The sequence below is a fragment of the Salminus brasiliensis genome, chromosome 18, assembly GCF_030463535.1.
Source record: "Salminus brasiliensis chromosome 18, fSalBra1.hap2, whole genome shotgun sequence".
NCBI lineage: Eukaryota > Metazoa > Chordata > Actinopteri > Characiformes > Bryconidae > Salminus > Salminus brasiliensis.
Window position 1 is genome coordinate 11,601,074 of NC_132895.1, and position 21,632 is coordinate 11,622,705.

Genomic DNA, 21,632 nt, shown 5'->3' on the forward strand with positions numbered 1-21,632 from the left:
CCTGTATTTTGTTTGTCTCTATATAAAAGTTTAGTGAGTTTATATCAACAATAGTCCTGCCTCAGAAAATTACCTATCAATGTCCAAATTAAAATGTTCATATCTAAATCCTGAATTCCCTTTGGTCCAGATCTGAAGAAATGGCATATTGCCAAAAAAATGGAATTTCCACTGATTTTATAATAATGCTTTTTTTGTGTTTTTTTTTGTGTGTATGTGTCTGCATAATTCAGTGCTTGAGAAATGTCAGAACTGTATTCATAACTATTTCAAGTAGTAACTTTCTGTGTGAGGTAGCTTGTAGACAGGTTAAATGCTTCAGACGTCTGGTTCCTATCTCTGCTGTTGTGAACAGACAGAGACTAATTGTGAGTGGCTGGCATTCTCTGATAAGCTGGATTTTCCATGATACCACTCTGAAACACTCTACGAATTTACATTATTAAGAATCAAATAAACGTCTGTTACATACAGTGTATATAACTATATATACATATACAGTTATATACACAGTCAAAAATACCAAAATATAGATAGAATTTACAGATTATATGTTTTTAATGGGGTTAATAGTGATCAAATCATCTAATTTTATATAAAAAGACAGAAAACACTTTTTAAATCTAAATTGAATTACATTTTGTTTAGTTTAACCATCCCCCCAAAAAATAAATAAAATAAATAAATAACAAATGTAAAAAAAATTATTATAATATTTTTTTAATCTAGAAATTTTCTTTTTTGGGGGGTTAAACTACACAAAATGAAACCCATTTTTTGTGTGTTAAATGTTAAAAAAACATTTTCTGGATTTTTTTATATATATTGAATTTGATGGTATGCTCATTGTTAACCAAATTAAAGCTACTGCATGTAGTGTATACAATGTAATTTACAACAGGGCCTGAAAGTCAGCATGTCCTAACAGGAAAAGAGCTGTTACAGTATCTCATTTCTTCATAGTCAGAGGAAACTGCAGCTTCTTGTGAAATATCTGTTGTACTGTATAAAAAATCCTCCTCTCTGTAGAGTGGAGCACCTACAGTTTAAAAGGCCACTTAAAAAAAGAGAAGCTCTGAAAAAGCCATCTGGGTGCTTTTGGAAGTTTAATCCTCTCTGTGTCACTCCCTTATTGGAGCCCAGTGGGCGCTCCCTGTGCTCGCTGATGGCCTTCTGAAGCTCTGCTCGCTCCACTTTCTCCTCCACTGTCTGCACTTTGCATGACAATTGTCTTCCAAGTCCATGGCCCACTACAATGACCGGAGCAGTGGTTTGATGTCTTTTAACCCTTTGAATGGCCCTGGAGGCCTCCTGGGTGTCCTTTCCCCAGCCTTTCTGAACGGCCGAGCTGGAAGCATGACTTGTGGCCTGCAGCTCCTGCTCTGCTGAAGTGTGTTGGAAGGCAGGGGGTAGATTGTTTCAGTTCTGGGTCACACCGGCGGTGGTGGTGCGTGTGATGATCCTGCTGGGTGGTGGAGTATTAAAAGGATTATACATCAAAACCAGGGCGACCTCTGACAGCTATGAATGTACATTATTTAAGACAAGTCAGCGAGACTGTGAGCCGTTTACATTCAGTTTCGCAATCCGTGTTTCTTCATCTGTGTAACAGATACTATCTCAAAGCCTACCCGTGCTTAAAGAGAGGTGATATACAGTACTGTTGAAAACTTTGAATGGATTCAGTAAAATTACTTCAGTGCATTTGTTAACTGAGAATGGTTAAATTAAACCTTAGAGCTGAAATAAAGTCATAATAATTCAATATTCATCAGATCTTGTGTCTGAAGCAGTGATCAGTTCATATCATTTCCTTACAGGCCTAACTGTATTACAGGATACACTAAAGCAGGCCTACATGTAGCTGTAGTTCTTAATGCTGGAAACAGTCTCCAGTGTTTGGAAGCCACTGAAACTCTGGCTGGTGTTTGTTTCAGGTGATGGGAGGGGGGTAGGGGGCAGAATCAAAGGCTAGGCAGCTTATTGTTGGCTGCTGAATGGCAGCTAATGGCCGGCCATCGCAACTGTGGAGCTGGAAGCAGCAGGGAGCCCCCGGGCCATGGTGCACAATAACCCCCCTCAACCTTCCTGTGGAGAGTCTTCCTGCCCCAGTCTCTGCCCAGAGAGAGGGTAGGTGGTGCACTGCTGCATCTGAGCCCCTGAAACGCTAGAAAGAAAATCTCTTAAATCGCACTGCCTCTAAACACCATAGTCCTCATACTCTTCAAGTGAACATCTCATGCCATGACGCATGGGCGCCCAAGACTGTCACCACAGACTGTCCCACCTGGTACTTTGGGGGGAGAATATCGATGTTTGATCGATTACATTTGTGAATATCCAGCCTAATATATTTATTCGATAACAACTGCTATAAATGTCACACCGTGCTCATTTCTGAAATGGTTAAGTGGCACAACGTGATAATCCTGGTCGGCCACCGTGGTGTTATCAGGTAAGGTAAACATGTTAGCCTGTCTCGGTGCGAGACCCCACACTTCAGGCCCATATCTGTGAGGGAAGAGCTAAACTCTCAAAGATAAACATTTCACCTTGTAGAAGTTGTTATTTTACCTCCTATTTGCGGTTGTCTCGCATTTTTACTCATTGGATAATTTTTTTTTTGCACTAGGTATGTAGACCCCCAAGTTGGAAAGCAGGGGTCTCCCCGGAACCTTAATAAAAACGCACATTTTCTGTGTTGATACACATTAGGATTAAACTATGTCCTGTTCCTTTTTTTTTTTTTCGTTTTATGGTCTTAAAAAATAAACCATACAACTATTTAGCCGGCAGAATAAACCCCCTTAAGTCCCTTAAAGGTTACAGTCACAAACGTGGCTCGAGCAGCCGGCCAGCCAGCCAGCCAGCCTGCCAGCCAGCCTGCCAGCCAGCCAGCCAGCCTGCGATAAGGCGATCAGCTTTATGATTAAACTAAACTTGAAGCATATTAAAATTGTTCTTTTCCTGTGGGATGTGACATTTCAATATGAAGGAGAGCTCATTAAGAGTGAATTATTGAAACAAAGTAGTGGTGTCATGCATGTTAAACACGTTTACTGAGAGCGGCGCATTTTGCATTGTAAATTCTGCTGATGTAGAGAAGCCCAGCTGCAGCCTGCAGTGTAAGTACAGTAGCCTGGACTATAGACCATATATCCATTAAGCAGCCCTTCTGCACCCACGTTGCATTACAGATACAGTACATGCATTGGATTGTGCAGCATTATAATACACTAAATAATTCACCTTAAAACGTTACTTGGACTTAATTATTATTAATATATTAGGTTCTTGTTTTGTTACTGTATTTTAGGCACAATACACTCAAAATGCTGCTTTCCTATACAGGGATTATGCCTAGTGTTGAATGGAGATTTTGCATTGGAAGCAAAACACAGCCCATGGATCTTAATATTTTAATTTTCTTACGTACACATGTACATATAGAGGGGTTTCCATTGCATTATACACACTCACACAATACATTGAAATATGCATTGCATTATAAATACAGCTCATGTTGACTTCTTGTAGTGTTATAAATACAGTACAGAGTTCAGGGTGCACTATAAATACAGTGCATTTGCTTTTGCATATCTCTTATTAATACAAGTTAATGTAGAGTTTATGCTGCATTATAAATACAGTAAATATGTAAGAGTTTATTTAGCACTGCAGCACTGGAGTGCACATTGAAATAGACAAAGTAGGTTCTAATGCAGCCGATAAGGTGGATAAATGTGGTGCAAGTCAAGTCAAGTCAAGTGGGTTTTTATTGTCATTTCAACTACATACAGAGTACACAGTGAAACGAAACAACGTTCCTCCAGGACCATGGTGCAACATAGACAGTGCATACAAGACACAAGTGCAACACAAACAAACAAGTGCGGACAGACAACACAACACAGTACAGACAGAGAATAATAAATAATACGATAGTGTACAAGTTGTGCAATGTGCGATAAATAGAGTCCAGTGAGGTAGTAAAGTTATCAGTGCAAATGCTTGTGCAAAAAATGCTTCCCATGTTATCTGGGGTAAATGGTTGGAAAGAGAGAGAGAGGGAGAGGGAGAGTGTACATGTACCAGAAAGATATTACACAATATTACACAAGATTAAATTGCCAAGGACGTTTAATTTCTGTTAAATGCTTAAGTTTCATGGTCTTAGTGTGTGTGTGTGTGTGTGTGTCTGTCTGGTGGGGGAAAACAAGGGATACAGGTCCCCAAGTAAGAAATCAAGTTCATTCCCAGATTGCCCATCAGCTGAGGCCTATTGTGTTGCAGTAGCCAATAGCAGACGAGCTCATTAGAACCGCCAGCCTCCAGCCTGGGACTGATTAGGAAAACCTGGGCGAGGAGCTGCAGTTTGAGGCCTGAACGCTGGGACGCACCATCAACTCCATTAATGGACATTCAACAGCGGGACTGCGACTGCTCACATTTTCATACTGGACTTCTCCTGTGAAGGACCTCAGTCTCCAGCAGCAAGACCAGCAGAGCAAGAAGAACTTTCTGAGAGAGCTTTTTATTCTTATTATGGACCTAATTACTGTCGCAGCTCTTTAAGAACAGCTCGTTTCGTGGTGTTTTTCTTCTGTGTGTGGGCCTTCAACAGTAGAGGAGGATGTGTGATGTATCTGAAAGCCCTGGGCCAGAGTGCAGTGAGCTGGTCCGGACCGTGTGCCCGCCAGCCCCCGGCCCCGAGGCCCTGCATCTCCAGGAGCCTAGCCTGCTCTTCAACAGGCCCACATCCTTCAACGGCCTCAGCCCTTCTCAGGCCCAAACTTTCTTTCCCTTCGCGGCCGTAGGAGGCGACTTCAGAGCCGCGGAGGTGCAGCTAGGGGACTTCTCTCAGGCCAAGCCCTGGTACCCCTTCCCAGGGCATGATTACCTGGGCCAGGTGGCTGGGGCCCAGCCGGCCAACATCAGCCCCCCCATCGCCGAGACACGCGAGCAGATCAGGATGGCTGAAGTGAAGACCGAGAAGGAGGTGAGGGAGGATGATTACGGGGAGGTCAAGCTGCAGCAGCCACAGTTCCCCACCTCGGGGGCCTCGGGCCTCTACTATCCCGCGCCGTGGCCTCCGTCCTTCTGGCCCGGGCTGCCCCACGTCTCTGCGCCTTGCAGCACCGGCCAGGCTCCACCGGCCGTCTCCGTGCCCTCTTCTGCCTCACCGTCCTCCTCGTCCCCGTCTCTCTCGCCATCTCCACCAACAAGCGCCTACTACACCGGAGCCTCGGCTCAGTTAGCGCCCGTAGCGCATGCGCACAGCGCCGGCAGGAGCAGCGGCTCCTCCAGCGGGGGATGCAGCGACTCTGAAGAAGAGGTAAACTTTTTCTTTTTTTTTTTTTTTTTTTTTTTTTTTTTTTTTTTAAATAATGTATATTAAACATTTGGGCTGTTAATAAATGCAGTAAGACGACTAACTTACAAAAATGAGAGTTTAAGCATAAATATTTAAAATGGCTTGGCTGTGTCCTAATGGCTCTTCATCTCATTTTAAGGAGAACCTGACCACGGAGGAGTTGGAGCAGTTCGCCAAAGAGCTGAAGCACAAGCGGATCACCCTTGGCTTCACTCAGGCAGATGTGGGACTGGCTCTGGGGAACCTGTACGGTGAGTGAGCCTGGAAGCGCGTGTGTGTGTGTGTATGTGTATGTATGTGTATATATATATATATATATATATATATATATATATAATTTATTTATTATTATTATTATTATTTTTTTTTTTTTTTTTTTAAACACCTGGTCATCTCGTGTGGCTTAAGATGAGCTGCTTTCCAAATGCCCTAACTGTGTCTCTTCTCTGCAGGAAAAATGTTCAGTCAGACCACCATCTGCCGCTTCGAAGCGCTTCAGCTAAGTTTTAAGAACATGTGCAAGCTAAAGCCCCTGCTGCAGAGATGGCTAAACGAAGCGGAGACCTCTGAAAACCCCCAAGATGTAAGTCGTGCCACTAGGTGGCAGCCATTACTTCCCCCCTTTCCTGTTCCAAGCTGTTTGCTTTCTGAAGTTAGACTTGCACTGCTGTGCTGTACAGGTACATACCACTGATGATGCTCTTATAGGGTTGCACTGTTTTTACATACTGATTAGTATGTCTGTACTGGGGCACAGCCAAGTCCTTAGGCGTTAGATAGGCCCAGTGCTGTCTAAAACAACCTGTAATGTAATAGGGGTTCACAAAGTGGTCCTCGGGACACCCCAGGCGGTGCACATGGTTGCTCTCGCTCTGTTGCTGTGTTTGGAGTTGAAGCAAAGTTGAACCGTCTGGAAGTTTCCTGAGGATTACAAGAACACTGAAATGGATCTACATGGAAAGCACATTGATCTTTATTCATGTTTTTTAATTTCTGTATCTCAAGTGGTTGTACTATTATGTATTGTAGAGCCAGTTTCCAATACCATGTAGGACACCTGTTAGTGGCCTACAATATATGTTAAGGTTCATGTCTGTATCTACTGCTATGCACCTTTCTTCCCCTTCCTAAAGTATTTATCAGCCAAGCAATGATCTTGGGATCATAATGGTCCTGAATATGTATGTTAGTATCTATAGTATGTATGTTGGAGTGACATGCTATTAGTGCTGTGGTTGTTTTGTAGTGGTCTAACTTGTGCATTTTCTTTCTTTGTAGATGTACAAAATTGAGAGAGTGTTTGTCGACACAAGAAAGAGAAAAAGGAGGACTAGTTTAGAAGGTTCGGTCCGCACTGCTCTTGAGTCGTACTTCCTGAAATGCCCCAAGCCCAACACACTGGAAATAACGCACATATCCGACGACCTTGGCTTGGAAAGAGATGTAAGCAACCCCTTCTCCCCAATACACACACAGGCACTCTGTTGGTGGTTTGAGGTAGATTCTTCGACTCTGTTTCGGTGCTGATTTGTGACTTGGCTTGTGTGTGATTTCAGGTGGTGCGTGTCTGGTTCTGTAACCGCAGACAGAAAGGCAAGCGTCTGGCTCTACCTTTCGACGACGAGGGAGCTGAGGGTCAGTATTATGAACAAAGTCCAACACCCCCTCCACACATGGGAGGCGCACCTCTATCAAGTCAGGGTTATCCAGGACCCACTCACCCTGGGGGAGTCCCTGCCCTGTACATGCCACCCCTTCACAGACCAGATGTCTTCAAGCAGGCCCTGCACCCTGGACTGGTGAGCCACCTCTCCAGCTAAGCTGACTGTTTAGAGCCTTTCCCTTCACGATGAAGGGGAACATGGGACGAGGACATGATTCCAGGTTACGCAGTTGCTCCAAGCCAAGCTATGGATTAAACTAGACTCAAACTACATCCCTTTTGAGACGATGCTGCTTCTAACTTGCTGTGTTTTTTTCAGTCTGTAATTCACCCTCTTTTTAATGTATTTGATCCCATTGGGCTGTTTGCCTTTTCATTGGTTTCCTGTTTTTTGGCTCCGTGCTAATAGTGCTGCAGAACTTGCCTGGTGTACAAAAGAGCACAGTATGTCTGCTTCGTTTAACTCAAATAAGGGTCTTGGAATCTGATCGTGTTTTTGATGTATTTGCACATGTCATGAGTTTGTTTTAAATATGTTTAAGATGGTTTTAATTTTTTCTCTTCATGTACTCTGCCTCTATTCTGTACATATTTCTTTTTTTTTTTTTTTTTTTAATAGTTCAATATTTTTGTTAGAGATCCAGAATAATTGAGCCACTTGCCTGATTTTTACTTATGGAGTTATGTGAAACATTGGGAACATTTTGTCAAAGGTTGTCAATATATAATGTTTAACAGTGACTAGGTTAGACTGCAGAAGTGGGCACTGAAAGGGCATCAATCACTGTTCCCTTTTGCCCCACAGGACATCACTTGTGCGTTTGGTGAACACTAAGTGCAACCCCCCCCAGTTTATTTTCTTTTTAAAAAACCTCAATAGACATTGTGCCTTATTTGCTTATCATGCCTCCCCTCATAATGTTTTTGTAAATGAAACCAAATCTGATAATTTATTAATGCATCTGATTCATTCCTGGCAGTTGACAAGTACCACTATTTGACTGTTAGAAAATTAAACCAGTTCCTTTGACAATCCAGTATTTTGTATTGTCCTTACTGAATCACTGTCCACAGTGCCTCAACAGAACGGAGACTGTAAAGTTTGCACGACAAAATCTGGTACCTGTTTCTACTCCCCACCTGTAAATACTTGTGCTACAGTATAATTGGTGTTTCAGCACTTACAGGGGTAAGAGAATGTAGTTCCAAGAGCAAGACATTTTTGTTGGGCAAGACTCATTGTTTTCCGAGGCTGAACAGAGGGCTCCAATTTTACCCTCTGTTACACAGAGCCCTGCATAACCAAGCCTGAATACACTATAGAAAAGCACATGAATTGCTCTAGATGTGCTGAACGTTTAAGATCATGAGAGCCAGTGACCTGAGGTTTGTATATTTTTAGCTTCAAGTTTCATGTAATTGAAATGTAGCAGTCTCTTTTCACAAAGGTGCTTTCACTTTTTCCTTTTTAAATGAGCTGTTTCTCTACAACCATTTTGCATTCATTTTAAGAAGTAACCATGTATCTAGTGATTTAACTAATGGGTCTAGCTAGTTAAAATTCAGTTGCTAGGGAGCAAAAGCTAAGATAGATAACCCATAAAAACAGGGAATGCAGGTACATGATGTATTTAGAAAATATGGCTGATTAGGTCAATGTTGGGAGGTTGTTGGACCAGGTGTGGGTATTTTATCTACTCTCTCCAGTTATAGGTAACAAGACCTACCCTAGACTAATAACGGCCTGGTAATAGATGGCTTGGCTACCAAACCATGGTTAGATAAAGACCATTTCTTAAAGCAATTGAGGGGGTGGGGGGAGAACTAGCTACATATGATTTGGTCAACATATTTGACTCCTAGTCATTAAAGTCAAATGCTTAACTGGTTAGCTAGTTTTAATGTGTTTTTTTTTTTTTTTTTTTTTTTTTTTTTATATATTTTTTTTATATATAAAGTAAGACTCATTCGTAAAGCACTGCTGACAAACCTGAAACCCTGCAAATAGCTACTGCTGAATTACTGTGTACAGTGTTTTCTGTCTTAATGCAGTTAAGACACTCGTTAATATACGTCAGTAGCTTGTCTACATATTTTAAAGAATTAAAAGGATGACCAATAAAAAAAAAAAAAAAAAAATTTGTTCTTGTTCTTTTTGTTAAATGTTTGACATTGGGCTCTAATTATTCATTGTTATATGTTGGGTAGTGGTGGCTTCACGTTTAGGGCACCGGGCTATTGATGACAGGGATATTTGGGTTTGATACCTGGGCATAACAAGCGTCCACTGTGGAGCCCTTGAGCAAAGCCTTTCAGCTTCTCTGCGCCCCAGCAAAGGGCACGTGTGCTCACTGCCGCTGTGTGTTAGACACACTGTGATACTGAAGCGTCTTACTATAGGCTTTTTGAGTTCGCATAATTTAACCATCAAACTAACATTGTTAGCTCAGTAAGAGCTTCTTGTCCAATAGACATTTCTCAGTAATGCCAACTAGTTTTTGGTTAGACTAACACTTACTGAAGGTGCTAGCTTTCTGAACACAGTCTCATTAGTTGGGTCAATACTTTTCCTAAACACCACAGACTTGCTTCTTCAGTAAAGTAAGATTTACTCACTATCGGAAGTTGTAAGTAAGAAGTTGATTAAACTAAGAAGACATTATTTTTTACAGTGCATCAAAAGGCTGGTTTAATAAACATTAGGCCTTGCAAATGATTTCCTGCTGGTTTTAAAGATCTAAAAATGAAATCTGTGCAATCTAGCCGGAGGTCATGAGGTATATATTTGGTAAACTTGGAAGAAGCTGGCAGAGGAATTTTGAATAAACCTACTAGATGTTGAGGTGGAAACAAAGGTAACCCTAAAATGCTCTATCTTTGATCTTTTGCAGAAGAGGAAACAGGTGGCTGCAGTTATGACAGTGGCGGAAGAGGAAGAGGTATGAATTATGGATGTCAAAAGAAATATGCTGCCTTTCAAATGGCAACTTCTATCAGGTATAAAACTTTAACCAACAACGTTTGTCTAACATTCACAGCAAGCGCTGCATGCTACAAGCTGCTGTAGTCTCCACTGTTCAGACACGTGTTCCTGTGTGTGCTCCAGCTAGAGCACTGCTTCTTTGCTCAAGTATGACTGACATATCCTCTGGGGACCTCCTTCAGAGAGCTGCAGGAACAGAAGCGGAACCAAGGCTTGCGTTTTGTGGTTTCAGTTGCCACAGAAATTCCTCTTGCACTTCTGCAAAGTTGTTTTCCCGGTCCTGTATTTGCCCAGCAGGAACATGCTGATCTGGTCTTGACTGCCTAGTACAGAGCGTCCCAACCTGCTCCCAATTCACCACCTCCTGACCTTATTTGATTTGGTGGATTAGGGTGTTTCATTATGGCTGGGACTAAATTACAGGGTGTGTCGATATATTCATGAGCTCGGTTTGGCACTCCTAGTCTAGTAAGGGTGTAAAGAGCTGTCTCATGTACTATCTTTTGTCAGAACTGGGCATCTGAGTGTATGGTACCAGAGTAAAGTGGGTGAGAGGGAGGATCACATGCTACATGTGGACCTACTCTAATGAGTCAGTTCAATTTTAGTGATGGGCATTTTTGGCCTTGTTTTGTCAGATTTGTCAGTTTTCACTGATGTGTTTCTGAGCCAAATCTGAACTCTTTAGGGTCAAGACATTTTTAACACAATATACACTATATGGACAAAAGTATTGGGACACCTGTTCATTCATTGTTTCTTTGGAAATCAAGGGTATTAAAAGAGTTGATACTGCTTTTGTTGGAGTAACTGCCTCTGCTGTCCAGGGAAGGCTGTCTGTGAATGTGAAGTCTGAATGCTGTGGATGAGGAGACACGTTATTTGTTATAGTGCATCAAAAAGGCTGGTTTAATAGACATCAGGCATAGCATATGTTCTTTTCTGACTTTGCAGATGATTTCTTGCTGGTTTTAAAGATCTAAAAATGAAATCTACCCAGTCTAGCCAGAGGTCACAAGGTGTACGTTTGTCAGAGAAATTTTGAATAAATGTAAAAATATTTTTTTTAAGAGGCGGAAACAAATGTAACCCAAAAATGCTCAATCTATCTTTGACATTTTGCAGAGGAGGAAACAGGTGGCTGCAGTTCTGACAGTGGCAGAGGAGGAAGAGGTATGAATTATGGATGTCAAAAGAAATATGCTGCCTTTTAAAGGTCAAACTTTAGCCAACAATGTTTCAAATCTGACTCAAATCTGTGTAGCATGCAACTGCAGCTCTGTGGGGTCAAGACATTTTTAACACAATATACATCATATGGACAAAAGTATTAGGACACCTGCTTATTTGTTGTTTCTTCTTAAATCAAGGTTATTAAAAAGAGCTGATACTGCTTTTGTTGGAGTAGCAGTCTCTACTGATATTGGAGCATTCCTGGGAAGATTTGATTGTATTCAGCGACAAAAGCGTTAGTGAGGTCAGAATGTTGGATGGTCACCGCCCCCACCTCATCCTCAACTCCCCAACTCATCCCAAAAGTATTGGATGGTGCACCAACAATCATCCTAGAGAACACAGTTCTTCCACTGCTCCACTGCTCAATGCTGGGGGGCTTTATACCCCTCTAGCCCACGCCTGGCATTGGGCAGCATGGTACCCACAGGCTCATGTTTATCTGCTCCAGAGAGTCCTATTCTATTAGCAGGACTTCTCCACAGGGACTATGTGTGTGTATTTGCACATCTGTGTCAGCAATGGGTGCCACTTAAAGTAGCTGAATGCATTTGTTAGAAGAGGTGTCCACAAACGTTTGAATGTATGGTGTAGTCTTTATCTTTATAGTCTGTATCAAACATGGAAACGTGTTGTACCCCCATACCAAGTGCATACCCCCCTTGCATGTCAGTGCAATGCAGTTGTTAAAGAGTGCAAATGAGAAACTCCACCAACATACATAGGGCTTTAATGTGAAACCTATCAACTCAGTCAACTCTGTGGCTGTGGTGGTGATTGGCACCAGTGGTCCTGATGTCTACAGAGCAGGTACTGTATATCTGTTTTATATAATATCCACCAAACATGACAAAAGTGTGAATTTCCCCACGCTGGGACTAATAAAGCATTATCTTATCTTTTCCAAAATGACCAGCAATCCTGCACAGTGTAGGCCTAGCTGTGTGTTCCCTGGTCATCCTACCCAATTTAATGCTTCCTACCATAGAGTGACCCAAAACAGCAAGACTGGGCAACTGTGTATATAATAATAATATATGTGTATGCACAGTCATATGTGTGTGACTATGGAGTTGAGGATAAACAGCATGACAAACTTAAAACCCAGACGTCAAGCGTGATAGGCTAAAGCTTAGCTACTGGCACAGCGAGAGTTTATGGGCCGTTTGTTCTATCTTTGATCACTTGATGCCTTGTAGCCTTGTAGCAGACGTTTGCTGTGACATTTTGACACACAGCCCATTTGACCTTTTTCCATAAAAGATTGTTAAAAAACACCAACTTCATAACAGAACTTCACTGACCACTTGGTAATTTGCTCTTGGCTTTGGAAATGGGCATAGAATGACGAGCCTGAGATAAACAACCACTTCACCTGAATTAGAAATAATGCTGGGTGTGTAAAGAGTTTGATTGGTCTTAATTTACCGGCATACCAAAGACATTTTTACAGTTAGCATGAAGTGGTATCTGGACATCTGGTTCTGTTAAAAGCTGTTAAATTAAATCTTCTTACACAACTGGAAAATAGTAATGATCTTGCAAGTCACCCCCTTGCCCATGAAGTCAAGTTATGGTATATTTTGTGAGGAAGTCTATCATGAACTGGGCAGATGTTGCAAAGTCTTTCTCTCCAGTCAAAATATAGTTTAACGGTGTTGTTCTGATGCCAGGCAAGGTAGGATTGATACCGCTTTGTATCGTTAGCCAGGTCTTTAAGGAACATGCCTAGAGCGTCTATGGACTCGAAGTCATCCACATGGATAAAAGAATGGGCCGGTGCCACCATTTCATAGTGTCTACGGGGAGGACCCAAAACCACAGGCACTGTCCCGGCCTGGAAGGCGTTTCTCCACAGTTTCTCTGTGATATAGTGTGGAGACTCTGTGTTCTCAAAGGCTAGATAAAAATAGCAGCGGGAAACTGCAGTTAGCAGTGCACTGTGGGGCAATGGCCTTTTCGTTGCCTTGCCATACACCTGCACAGGGATGGTGCTTTTCAGTTGCTGGTACACCCTAGTCCTTTTGTGCTGTTTCTTGTAGTTACTGACCACCCAGCAGACCAAGTGAGTCTTATTCTGTGGCACGTTGAAGCTGTCATGCTCTGCCTCTCCTCGCACAAGCTTCCCATATGGCACTGTGATGTCCGCGTCGGGTCGATATGACATAGTCAAGTTGAAGATACCAGCATATGGAGTCAAATTACCATTGTTTGGTGGGGCCTCCAGAGACAGCCAGAGCCACCTCTGACCATCGGAGCGAGGGAGATGAAGTGGCAGCTTCTGCCTTCGAGTCTTCAGCTCATGGTGATGGAAGACCACAATGTCAGCAGTGGAATAGAGCGAGCGATTATCCACCAGGTGGCAGCCTGGGATGCCATACATCTCCAGACAAATGTCCCCTGCTAGATTGTATGGAGTGCGGAAAGGCCAGTACCACAGCAGGATGGTGATGTTCGCAGGCCTATGGCTGCCACTAGAAGGAATCCTTTGCAATCTCACAAACAGGCAGGTTAAAGCAACTGCTAGCAGGAAAAGTATTTTGTTCCGTCGGGACATCAGCTTTGGGTTGAATGTCAGGCCAGATCTCATTGCTGGGGAGGAAAGATTTAATTAGAAAAGGGTGTTAGCTTGTTTTTCATCAAAGTGCTTTGCTTTGTCATTTTGTTTACTTTAGTTTTTTTTTCAAGCAGCAGTTTGTGGTTTTGTCAGTGTCATTGTGCCATTGACTTCCTATGATAACCGTGAGTGCCAACATGAGAGCTGAGTCCATCAAGGAGTTAGTATGACACTCCTTAATCATTGTATCATTTCCTTGCTCTATTCCTATTTACATACAAATATACAATATTTTTATAAAAATACAGTACTGTATATATAGACACTGTGGGTGTGTTCTGTGGCTGTAAGCTGCAGTGCAGAAGTGAGCAGACTGCACTAGAACTGGGTATCTGTGTAAGTATGCCCAGTAACAGTATTGGGAATACAGAAATAGTTATAAGGTTACAGGAGAACGTTATAATGGTACAGAAGTGAAGTATCTTATTTTGAATGTCCTTGATCAATTTCTCTTCTGTATGTGTTTTGGCCAATCACAGGTGAAATGGAGACCAAAAATCAAAAGGCAAAAATGGACTGCAATATTTGTAAATATGGAGGAGACCACCACAGTATTGTTAGCAGGGAGATAGGGAGGAATTTGTGCTTTGAGACACCACTAAAGGACAAACTAAAAGAAACACAACTGTCACTGAAAGCGAAAGAAGCATGGGGACTGAGGAGGAACAGTAATATTACGTGACTCAAATATGGGTTACGCTGCATTCCGCAGTTCTCTGCCCAGTTACATAGTGCAGTTAGCAGCACGCCAAGCCCGGAGTAGCAATGATAGCCGCTATTCGCCTTATTACAAGTCAGTAGAAAATCAGCATGATTTTAAAGCTGTTATGTTAAGGTGAAGATGTTGCATAATGCTGCTTTAATTCCTCAAGTGCCCAGACTCTAAATCTTTTTACAACATCTTTGCCTGACTGAGTAAAGCTTTTATTTCTAGTGGTTGCAATTAGCAGTAACTACAAGCTGGCAATTAATCTGCTGTAGTATTCCAGTGCCAATGATCACTACCATTACAAGCAAAAGGCTGTATTTTTGTGTGTGTGCTCTGAAAAGGAATTAGAACTTGCTAAATGAAGGGAGGTTTGCTTATCTGTTTCTGGCCAAGGCTCGCTGCAGGTGTGAGTGTGTGAATTTGAGTATCTCTAACTGACATTAACTAAGGTTGTGAACTGGTTAGGGGAAGAGTTGTGCTGAGGGTCTGAGGGTGGACTTCCTGGAGAACGTTTAAAGAAGTTATTCAGTTTGAGAGGTTACTGGCATTGTTACATGCATTTAACCCCTTAAACTTAACTTCTATTATTAGAGAATAGCCCCACCAGTTTGTACAGAAGTCCCTGTAGTTACGAGGTTCAAGGGGTTAAAAAAAAGTTATCATCTCTGTTTCTGTCAGAGCAAGGTTTACAAGAGTGATACTGGAAACGGTCCCTCTTCCTGGGCTGAATAAGAAATGCGAGTGTTTTACTCTGTAAACTGAAAGTTCCATGACACAAAACAGTACTGTGATATTTTTAAAAAAGTGATAAAACAACCCTGGTATATTTACCGTTGTGGTAGATTTTGGGTTTTTGCTTTGGTTGTGTTTCTACAGTGACCGCTATTCACAAAATATTCGCAAAAGCCTTGTCTGTTTTTTTTATTTTGTGACATGGTTTGACGCTGGAACATTGAGTCAGAATTTCATGGAGAACGGACCCTTAGAAATGAATACAGAATGAGCTTAAATACAGTCATCTTCCATTGCAAGTTAAGAAGTTTTTTTCTTCTCCTGTAAAGTGTCCTTTTTGGAGATACAAGGTTTTGTGTGCAATGGCGACGATATATTGTCATATTGCTCATTCCTGTTTCATCGCACTGTTGAACTGCCTACACACCTAATACACTCTCTTATACCGTTGCAACCCAACCCTACCCAACCCAACCCAACCCTACCCTTTTCACTAGCCTAGTGAAAAAAGTGGACTCAAGTATGCTGACCTGAACTGTGCTACAGTGCTGCACTAATGATCAGTACACTTAAAGAGTGCTACAATGGAGCAGCTATTTTTGTACTTATAATACTTTAATTGTGGTAAGTGTACTTAACTGTGATAAAAAGAAAATATTTAAAGTATAATTAGGTAGACATACACACTACTGCACATGTATTTAAGTCCATATTTTACATCAATTTGAAGTGAAATTGAAACACATTTAATAAGAATTAAAACTGCGGCACAGTTTTACACAGAGTGTATTTGAAATGTACTGAAATAGCCATTAAATATATTTACGTTCATACAGTCAATCCAGTTTCCAGTCCTGGGGAACAGTTCATACAATTAATTAGCCACATAGTGTCACACTTACCAAAGTCCAGGACTGGGAAATGGATTTAAGGTCCAGAGTTGAGGACAAATCTCTGACAGGCTTCACAAATCTTCACGAATGCTGATGGCATAATTTTGCATTAGTGCGTGAGTGGTCATTTTAGCATTCAGCCAACATGAAGCCATTTGAACATTTTAATAAAGAATGGACCAACAGAAATGCTTCAGAATGACCTGGGAATAAAATCGTATATTGTATATATTTTCTTCCATTGGAAGTTACAAAGGTTTTTCCTGCTGCTGTGAAATTTCTGTTTGGAAATACAAGGTTTTTGTGTGACAGAGACAATATATTGTCATATTGCTCATTCCTGCTTCATCGCAATGTTGAGCTTTAGATAGACATGTGTGAGTGTGAAGAGTGAAGCTTAAAGGTCCAAAGACCCTTTACTTGATGTAAAGCTTCTTCACATTCACATGAAACATGGTTGTTCTGAGGTATCACTCAGAGAACCATTTGAAGCACCTTTATTTTTAAGCATCTACATGCAAGGATCTACAGCAGACAAAGCTTTACACAGAGATGCACCATGTTCTCAGCAAGTCTAGAAGGCAGGAAGCTTAGAAATGCCTACAATTGACTTACCAAAGCTGCTCAAAATACTGCATGCAGGAAATACAGTCTCTACACTACATAGTATTAACTGCAGATGATAATGATGGTCAGTAATTGGTGCATTAAACAGACTGAAGCAGAGCAATTTGTAAAGTACTGCAAAGCTGTGCAAATAAAACAGTTGGCACCTACAGAGAAAAGAGGCTGAAACCTTGAAGGATCTGAGCGAGCTGAGATTATAAGAACGCTTCCTGTGCAGATCAGGCATGAGGTTAAGAGTTTGATGGGCTTACCTCTGAGAGAGAGGGAGAGAGAGATGGCAGAGTCTCTATGTGTGTGTGTGTGTGTGTGGATGCTGTATGAAGTGCTGTATACTGATCTGAAGCAGTAGCTTGGCAGAGTCAGAGGCACGTGGGAACAAGGTGGAGGGGCTGAACTGTCATGTATTGAGAAGACGAATGATGGAGAGAGTTTCCTGTTGCCACTCTTATGTCTCTCTCTCTCTCTCTCTCGCTCTCTCTCTCTTTCTTACTTACTCATTTTACTCATTTCTCTTTTCTATTCCCCTTTCACTTCACTCAGACGTCCAGACTCAACTGGAGGAGCTCCATTCAGAATCAACCACACTCATGATATGAGATCACAGAATGATGAAAGACTTAAAAAGAGACAAGCTCTCATTCTTTATCTGCCCTGTTAGAACAGAAGACTCCATATGTCCTCAAGTTCTTCCCCGAGTCGAAACAACATCCAGTGGTGTTGTGATCTCAGCATTCTGTGCTCATAGCCGTGGATTGTGGTGGATTGTGGCTTCACATAGCATGGGTTTTTAAATGAAACAGCTTGGTTCCTGTGTGTGGTCTAGTGGTATTGATAGAGTCTGGTTTGCAACACCTCCTTCCGTATCTAAAAACATCACTATGCTGTGTGACATTCCGAGCAGTGTTTCAGAGGTTGTGGTGAGAAAAGATGAGAAGTGCACAGTGTTTGCAGGTAGCCGAGCTTAATGGTTTTTCCATAGACTTGCTGGTGGAATGGAACTGGGTCTGTAGCCTTTTATAAATCTATGATTGATTCACTAGTCTGTGTTTTAAACAATACTAATTTATAATAGTTCATATTCACGCTATCTGGTTAGGGCCTCCCTTTGCTCTCAAAACAGGCTCAATTCTTTATGGCATCGATTCCACAGAATCCCACTAATTTCTTAATATTTGTGAGGTTATGCCATAACTTAATTTTTAGTAATCCTCTTACCCTTCATATACCCCAATTCTCAGCCTGACCATGTGTCAAACAAACTTCATACCCACTTCCACTCTATTTCCTCCTTCTCTTCCATCATGCACCACATCAGTGGAAGGGGGCCCAGCTTCACAAGCTGACCACAGGAAAGCTGACCCGACACCAAGCCTAAATACTTCAGAGTCCGAAGAATCAACAACAGGAGGAAGAATTGTGAAATACTGTACACTACGACACCTTAAAACTGTGATGTTTTATGAGAAGGTTATTATCCAGTGAAAATCTTGTATACTGTTGCAACCCTAATTGTGGCATTCAACCTGCAGATTTTTCATGCTGCAAATCTCCTGTGCTACCACATCCCAAAGGTGTTGTAGAGGATTCAGATCCAGTGACTGGGAAGGCCACTGAAGAACACTGAAGAACTCATTGTCAAGTTAATGAAACCAGTTTGAGACCACTTTCTGACAAACTGGTGCATCATGATGCAGGAAGTGGCCTTCAGAAGATGCAATGGTTGCTTGGTATTAACAAATACCAAAAAGGTTTTCCAAAGTGTCCCAAGAAGACATCATTACAACACCTCCACCAGCCTGGACTGTTGACACAAGGCAGGTCAGGTCCATGGATTCATGCTGTTGGTTCCATATTCTGACCGCACTGTCTGTGAGCCTCAACAGAAATCTAGATTCATCAGACCAGGCTTTTCCAGTCTCCAAATGTCCAGTTTTGGTGAACCTGTGCCCACTGCAGAGAAGTGAAACCTGACTTGACCTTTGCTGGTCATTTTTATGTGGTCTAATTCAAGAAATCTAGTTTTAGTAATACCAACATTAATGCTCAGATATATAACTCAAACAGGCCCACTGTCATCTGCATCTGCTCTAATTAAAGCAATATATCACTTTTAACAACCATCATCATTATTGTTTTAGTAATAGTAACATCTTTCATGGCCAGGTGTATAACACAAGCAGGCACATGGTCATCCATACCTCTTTGCTTTTCTCATTTCTTGCCATGAAGGCTGGAGCCTGTTCATTTCTGCCGTTATTCTGGTGTAAACTGGGGGGTTGCTGATACGCACTGTAAATCGTGTTTCTTCCTGCAAATATGTGAAAATGTCTCAAATTAGCCTCAGCTCAGTGCAGGGCTTTTACTTTAGGTGCCATAAATGCAAATGATCAACTTTATTTATGTATAATACCAACAAACACATCCTCCCTATCCGTGGCCGTTGGCAATCACGCCTTGGTACTTCAGTGTAGTTTTGTTTTGAGTGTGTCTGTGGGTGTTTTACTTTCCATTGCCAACGGCTCTAGTAAAGGGGTGCTTCTCTTCAGAGCTGGGGTTAGGGTTAGGGTTAGTGGTGATCATCCAACATCCTGACCTCACTGACACTCTTAATACAATCAAATCCTCACAGCAAGAATCTAGTAAAAAAAAACCTTCCTCCCTGGACAGTAGAGACAGTTACTCCAACAAAAGCAAAATAAACTCTTTTTTGAATACCCTTGATTTTGCAATAAACAGTAAATGAGCAGGTGTCCCAATACATATGTCCATATAGTGTGTAATAGTTAGAGCCACAACTTTATTATTTTAAGAGCAGTGTTTAATGCAGCAGTTTGTGGACTGAGCTACAGCATTTGTGTGAAGCGGTTTAAGATTACTGTGTCACTCATGTTTCTCTACGTACACAGTTCTTCAGAAAGCAGAAGGGTAATGTCCTGATAAACTGTGTCACTCTCTGACACTAAGTCACACCTTCCTGCCCTGTTCATGTTCTCTCCACCTCCCATTAGTATCTGCTTTTGAGAATCACAACCTGCTGCACCTCAAAGGCCGTAAATTCGCATTTCAGCATCAAAGGCAGTCTGGTGCCTCTAGCAATGGTCATTATGCCATTTGTTTTCTACATGCTCTTTCTTATGAAGCATGTAATCCCACACTTTTCTCACGGACATAAGCACATGAACTGGATGGCCCCATGACCCAAATTGCCTTTTCAGAAAATGCACTGTTAAGGCTATATGAGCTAGGCCTAATTAGTAATCCTGAAAAAAAAGTTATATTGAAGCTCACAAGTCAAAAATCAGCTCAGTAAAATAACATTTATTTGAACTGATAGGAAAACAGGAAACCATGTTAAAAAACCAGCATAGCGATTTAATGGTGGAAAAGTTAGAGCTGTTGAGTCATTGTGTACTTTCATGTCCAACCCCTCAGACCCAAGTCAAGCAATATGAAAGTGGGCAATGGTGGCTTAGTGGTTAAAACAATGGGTTTTTATTTATTTATTTAGGCTGGATATGGCTGGTTAATACGTGAGAAAAGAGTGTGACAATGTTTCATCATAACTGGTTGATGGGTGCGCAGTGCCACATGGTGTGGATATGGTTAAACATGGTGTTTTGGGTGCGGTGTGTGCAGATTGCTATGGCCTGTAATTCTCATTTTAAAGATCTTGTGTGTGATGTAAGGTACTCCGGTACTGTTCCGGGCAAATGTGCTCTCTCTCACTGTGTCTTTACTCTGTAGTGTATATGTGTGTGTTGACTGTATGGTTGGGTGAAAATAAAGTGGAGGTCAGATTTCATCTGCATCCAACGCAAAGAAACAATAAATATTAACACATAAATTGGAATATATACTTCAGATAGATTCACTGATAGATTTCATATGAATTTCTAGAGATACCAACAATTGTGGCACATGTATATTTGAGGAAATAATCAATCACTGTTCGTCCATCTTCTTATCCACTTCATCCTGGTCAGAGTCATAGTGGCACAGTGATACAAAGATCAACCATAACATTAAAAACACTTACAGTTGAAGTAAAAAACATTGATTATCTTCATCTGCAGGGGCGTCTGTCAGGGGGTGGGATTAGTCAGCAAATGAACAGGGTGATGTGTTAAAAGCAGGACAAATGGGCAAGTGTAAGAATCTAAGCCACTCTGATAAGAGCTAATCTGGGATGGCTAGACGACTAGATCAGAACAACTCCAAAACATCAGGCAGGTCTTGTGGGGTGTTCTGATATGCAGTGGTCAGTACCTACCAAGGTGGTAGGTCAAGAAAGGTCAACTGGTGAATAGGGTCATGGGCCACAGGCTCATTGATGCATGGAGGCCCCACCTCACAACGTACAGGACTTAAAGGATCTGCTGCTAAAGTCTAATGGTGGCAGATGCCGCGGGACACCTTCAGAGGTCTTATAGAGTCCATGTCTGGTGTTAATGTTGTGGCTTATTGGTGTCTGTAAACAATATGGTGGCTGTATCTGTGTAATTACATGATTTAATTTCGTCCTTTTCCAGAGCTTGAATGCGGGCATCATAATGTTGGCAGGGATGATTATCGGAGACTAGATTTATTACTCACCTCCAGAGATTCCAAATGATGTCTCAGTGGGAGGGAAATTGGCCAGTTGTTGAGCAGCAGTTTGGCCTCATTTGCATTAACTGGTTGTCAGCGCTCCTAAGCCCAACCCAAATGTACTCGCTCACAGCCCTTGTGGAAATGTGGACTGTGTAAAATTATAACTTACAAACTATGATGTTAGAAATACAATGTCCTGAAAGGGTTAAGA

The 21,632-nt window shown here is 41.7% G+C and overlaps 2 protein-coding genes across 3 annotated transcripts; one reads left to right on the forward strand and one right to left on the reverse strand.

Annotated features, from left to right (window-relative positions):
* The first annotated feature begins 4,633 nt into the window (after nucleotides 1–4,633).
* pou5f3 (POU domain, class 5, transcription factor 3) lies at nucleotides 4,634–7,201 on the forward strand. Its single transcript, XM_072661941.1, has 5 exons — nucleotides 4,634–5,335; nucleotides 5,514–5,625; nucleotides 5,827–5,957; nucleotides 6,653–6,817; nucleotides 6,931–7,201. The coding sequence occupies exons 1-5, from the start codon at nucleotides 4,634–4,636 to the stop codon at nucleotides 7,192–7,194; spliced, it is 1,374 nt and encodes a 457-aa protein (XP_072518042.1). The 3' UTR covers nucleotides 7,195–7,201.
* Nucleotides 7,202–11,772: 4,571 nt separating this feature from the next.
* fut7 (fucosyltransferase 7 (alpha (1,3) fucosyltransferase)) lies at nucleotides 11,773–17,158 on the reverse strand. Of its 2 annotated transcripts, XM_072662010.1 has the most exons (3): nucleotides 17,083–17,158; nucleotides 16,214–16,294; nucleotides 11,773–13,845 (listed from the first exon to the last, which is right to left on the reverse strand). In XM_072662010.1, exon 3 carries the CDS (start codon nucleotides 13,841–13,843, stop codon nucleotides 12,800–12,802), a length of 1,044 nt encoding a protein of 347 aa, XP_072518111.1. In that variant the 5' UTR covers nucleotides 13,844–13,845; nucleotides 16,214–16,294; nucleotides 17,083–17,158; the 3' UTR covers nucleotides 11,773–12,799. The 2 variants fall into 2 exon arrangements, with proteins under 2 accessions (XP_072518111.1, XP_072518112.1); XM_072662011.1 differs by lacking the exon at nucleotides 16,214–16,294 and having other exon boundaries at nucleotides 17,083–17,137.
* Between the last annotated feature and the right edge of the window lie 4,474 nt (nucleotides 17,159–21,632).

Excerpts from the sequence above, each read along its gene's own strand:
- fut7 (XM_072662010.1), bottom strand. The coding sequence starts at position 13,843 with ATGAGATCTGGCCTGACATTCAACCCAAAGCTGATGTCCCGACGGAAC.
- pou5f3 (XM_072661941.1), top strand. The coding sequence starts at position 4,634 with ATGTGTGATGTATCTGAAAGCCCTGGGCCAGAGTGCAGTGAGCTGGTC. Across the intron at positions 5,336-5,513 it reads GCAGCGACTCTGAAGAAGAG|GAGAACCTGACCACGGAGGA; the intron begins GTAAACTTTTTC and ends TCTCATTTTAAG. Across the intron at positions 5,626-5,826 it reads GGCTCTGGGGAACCTGTACG|GAAAAATGTTCAGTCAGACC; the intron begins GTGAGTGAGCCT and ends TCTTCTCTGCAG.